The sequence below is a fragment of the Colletotrichum chrysophilum genome, assembly GCF_026319265.1.
Source record: "Colletotrichum chrysophilum strain AFK26 chromosome Unknown scaffold_25, whole genome shotgun sequence".
NCBI classification, from domain to species: Eukaryota; Fungi; Ascomycota; class Sordariomycetes; order Glomerellales; family Glomerellaceae; genus Colletotrichum; species Colletotrichum chrysophilum.
In genome coordinates, this window is record NW_026517312.1 from 92,107 (window position 1) to 94,723 (window position 2,617).

The following is a 2,617-nucleotide window of genomic DNA, read 5'->3' on the forward strand; positions in this document are numbered from 1 at the left end:
AATTGGCAAATCCCCACACTAGTGACTTCCACCATGCTGGTTTCTCCACGCGCGTCAAAGCGTCATTTTCGTGGGGTAAAGGGACGAGGGTGGTGTTGGAATGAGATCGGCTGGAGAAAAGTGAGTGCCGGATGATTCGGAAATGTGGCGACCCGAAGCAGGAGGAGCAGCAAACAAAACAGAAGCTGAAGTTTGGCATCGAAACTCCCCCTTATCGGCCGTCGTCCATCCCGTAAATTAAACCCCCGCGTTTTCCGGCGCTCGAAATCGACGCTAACCCCGCGTTGGGGGCTGGGGTGGACAGGCGAGTACGAGAGGAGAAAGCCCTTGAGAGCGCCCCCGTCGGCCCCCCGCTGTACACCTATTCGGGTGCGAAGGGAGGTCGCCGAACAATACGCCAGTTCCGCCCCCGATGTCGTCGTGCGTTGCCAATGGGATGGTAGTCCACAACCATGTGTGTCTGGTAGCGCCAGCCCTCCCCAAGCCCTTTTGGTGAGCGTTAGCGACCGACCATGGGTGTCACCAATTCGATACTTTTCGGCCTCGAGTAGCCCGGGCCAGTGGGTCTCCGCGTCGGCAGCGGCCGATCCATGCCGCTGGAGCTGTAGTTGTAGGCGTAACCGGTGGAAGCGTAACCACCGTCATAGGTCGCGGGGAAGAAACCGTTGCCGCTGCGGTTGTAGGAGGAGCTGGGGCTGGCGGCGCTGCTCTTGGTGAAGGGCCACAAGCTGCTAGGGTGCGAGGATGTGGGCGATGGCGGGCTGGGAGGGCGGATGCTGAGCGACCTCAGGGCGGAGATGGCAGACGAGTACTGAGCACCGCTGGTGGCACCTGGTGTCGTGGGCGGGGAGAAGTGCATCGAGTTGGGCCTCGATGGCGAGGCGCGGGGGACGATGTCTCTCGGTTCGGGGTTGCCTGCAGCGTAGAAAGGGTAGTGACTCTGGTGCACCTGGCTGTGACTCCTGCCGATTGATGCGCTCTGCTGGTCGTGGAGGCGGCACGCTTCTGAGCAGTACAGCGTCTTGACGTCTTGGGGCACGAATTGCTTTTCGCACGTCATGCTAGAACACAACCAGTCAGCGGGTGTGTTTGTGATAGTCATGAAAGACAAGATGGGTTTGAGAGGCTTCTCGGAAGACGGGGTAATGGGTGACGCCCCGAGCTGCGCGTCCTTCGTGACACTGCAGCACTCCCGAAGAGGGAAACCGTCTGCAGCGAGCCATGGAAGATCATTGCGTAGAACAGGACGGAGCTGCTGCGGGGATTGCCAGTCTAGAACATGGCGCGAGCAGCCACTTGCGCCAGGCTGAAGAGAAAGAAAGGAAGGGCCGAGGTGAAGCAGGGAGAGAGAAAGACAGATCATGTTTACATACCAAAACTGAGGGAAGCTTTCACGGTCATCGTCCCACGAGTCCTGCCATTCGCGTTCGCGGTCCCTGTGGCTCTTGCCCAGCTTTTGCGCGGCGACAGGTGTTTGGCGTCGGGAGAGTGTTGTTGGGCGCTTGCCATAGCGGGAGGGATCAGTGGCGGTAACGGTCTTCTCCGTCATGGAGGTGTTGCCGGACTTTCTGCGACTGTGATGCATTGTGTGTTGTTGTGTGTGTGTGTGTGTGTGTGAGTATATGGGAGAGAGAGATAGATCGGGAGGTGAGGTCAGAAAGCCAATGCTATGCTGGCAGGGGTCTTTCTTGTAGTCGAAAGTCCTCACTGTCTGTCGTCTCCCAGACAGTCAGTGGTGCCTGTGATGCAGCGGGAGCCTGTGTCGGTGGTGGCAGGCGGAGGAAGATAAGCGGGGATGGTGGTGGTTTGGTGGAGGGGTAGGCGCCGTGCAATTCGCCTAACGAGCGATGATTGACACCAACACAACTGTAAGGTGGTTGCCCGTGCTGTCTCGGCCGTCGGGTTTGGCAACGAGCAGAGACAGAAAGACCCAGTTTAAAACCCCGTGGAGGTGAAGGAATCGAGTTGGTGACTCTCGTGAAAAATTTTCGTAAACGGGGATTGTGTGATACGGGTTGCCGTCCTGTTGGTGGCCTTGGGTATGGGAATGCAGGAAATTGGTCCTTGCTTTCTCACGCGTTCCGAGTGGCAAAAAAAGGTCTGGACCGTTGCGCGATGCCGCTGAAGAGATTTTTTGTGTTTGCCCGTTCGTTGGAGAGTCAAGTTTCCCCCGCGCAGACAAGCCAGGTCGGAGCGGGTGCTGGGAGGATTAAGAAGGGGTCGAGAGCAGCCGCAAGTGCAGGGGACGCCTGATGTGGTGTGCCTTATTTCCAATAGCTAAGGCGCCTTGGTGATGGGAACTGATAGATAGCGGCGGGTTTGCCTGGGGGTGTGGATATGGCCTGGTAGGTATTTGACCGAGCTGATAAGTGATGGGTGTGTGTTGTTTGTATGTGTGTGAGTGAGTGAGTGGGTGAGTAGTGTGAGAGCGTGTGTGTGTGAGGATGCGAGCGGTAGCGGGTGCAGCAGCGTGTGGGCGGGCGGCTGATACGCCTTTATGAATGCCCGTACCCAAGGAACAGGTTCCTATCTAATTATCAATTCGGCGAGATGCCGCTGACACAGACGTTGTTCAAGCCCAGGCGGATGAGGTGCTGGGCGGCCGTGGTGGTGCTAG

General features: G+C 57.9%; 1 protein-coding gene across 1 annotated transcript; it reads right to left on the minus strand.

Annotated features, from left to right (window-relative positions):
- Positions 1-499: 499 nt before the first annotated feature.
- On the minus strand, positions 500-1,585 carry COL26b_004184 (uncharacterized protein; the record flags this gene model as incomplete). The annotated part of the gene is made up of 2 exons (XM_053177065.1): positions 500-1,061; positions 1,374-1,585. 2 exons carry the CDS (start codon positions 1,583-1,585, stop codon positions 500-502), a joined length of 774 nt encoding a protein of 257 aa, XP_053038901.1.
- Positions 1,586-2,617: the final 1,032 nt, after the last annotated feature.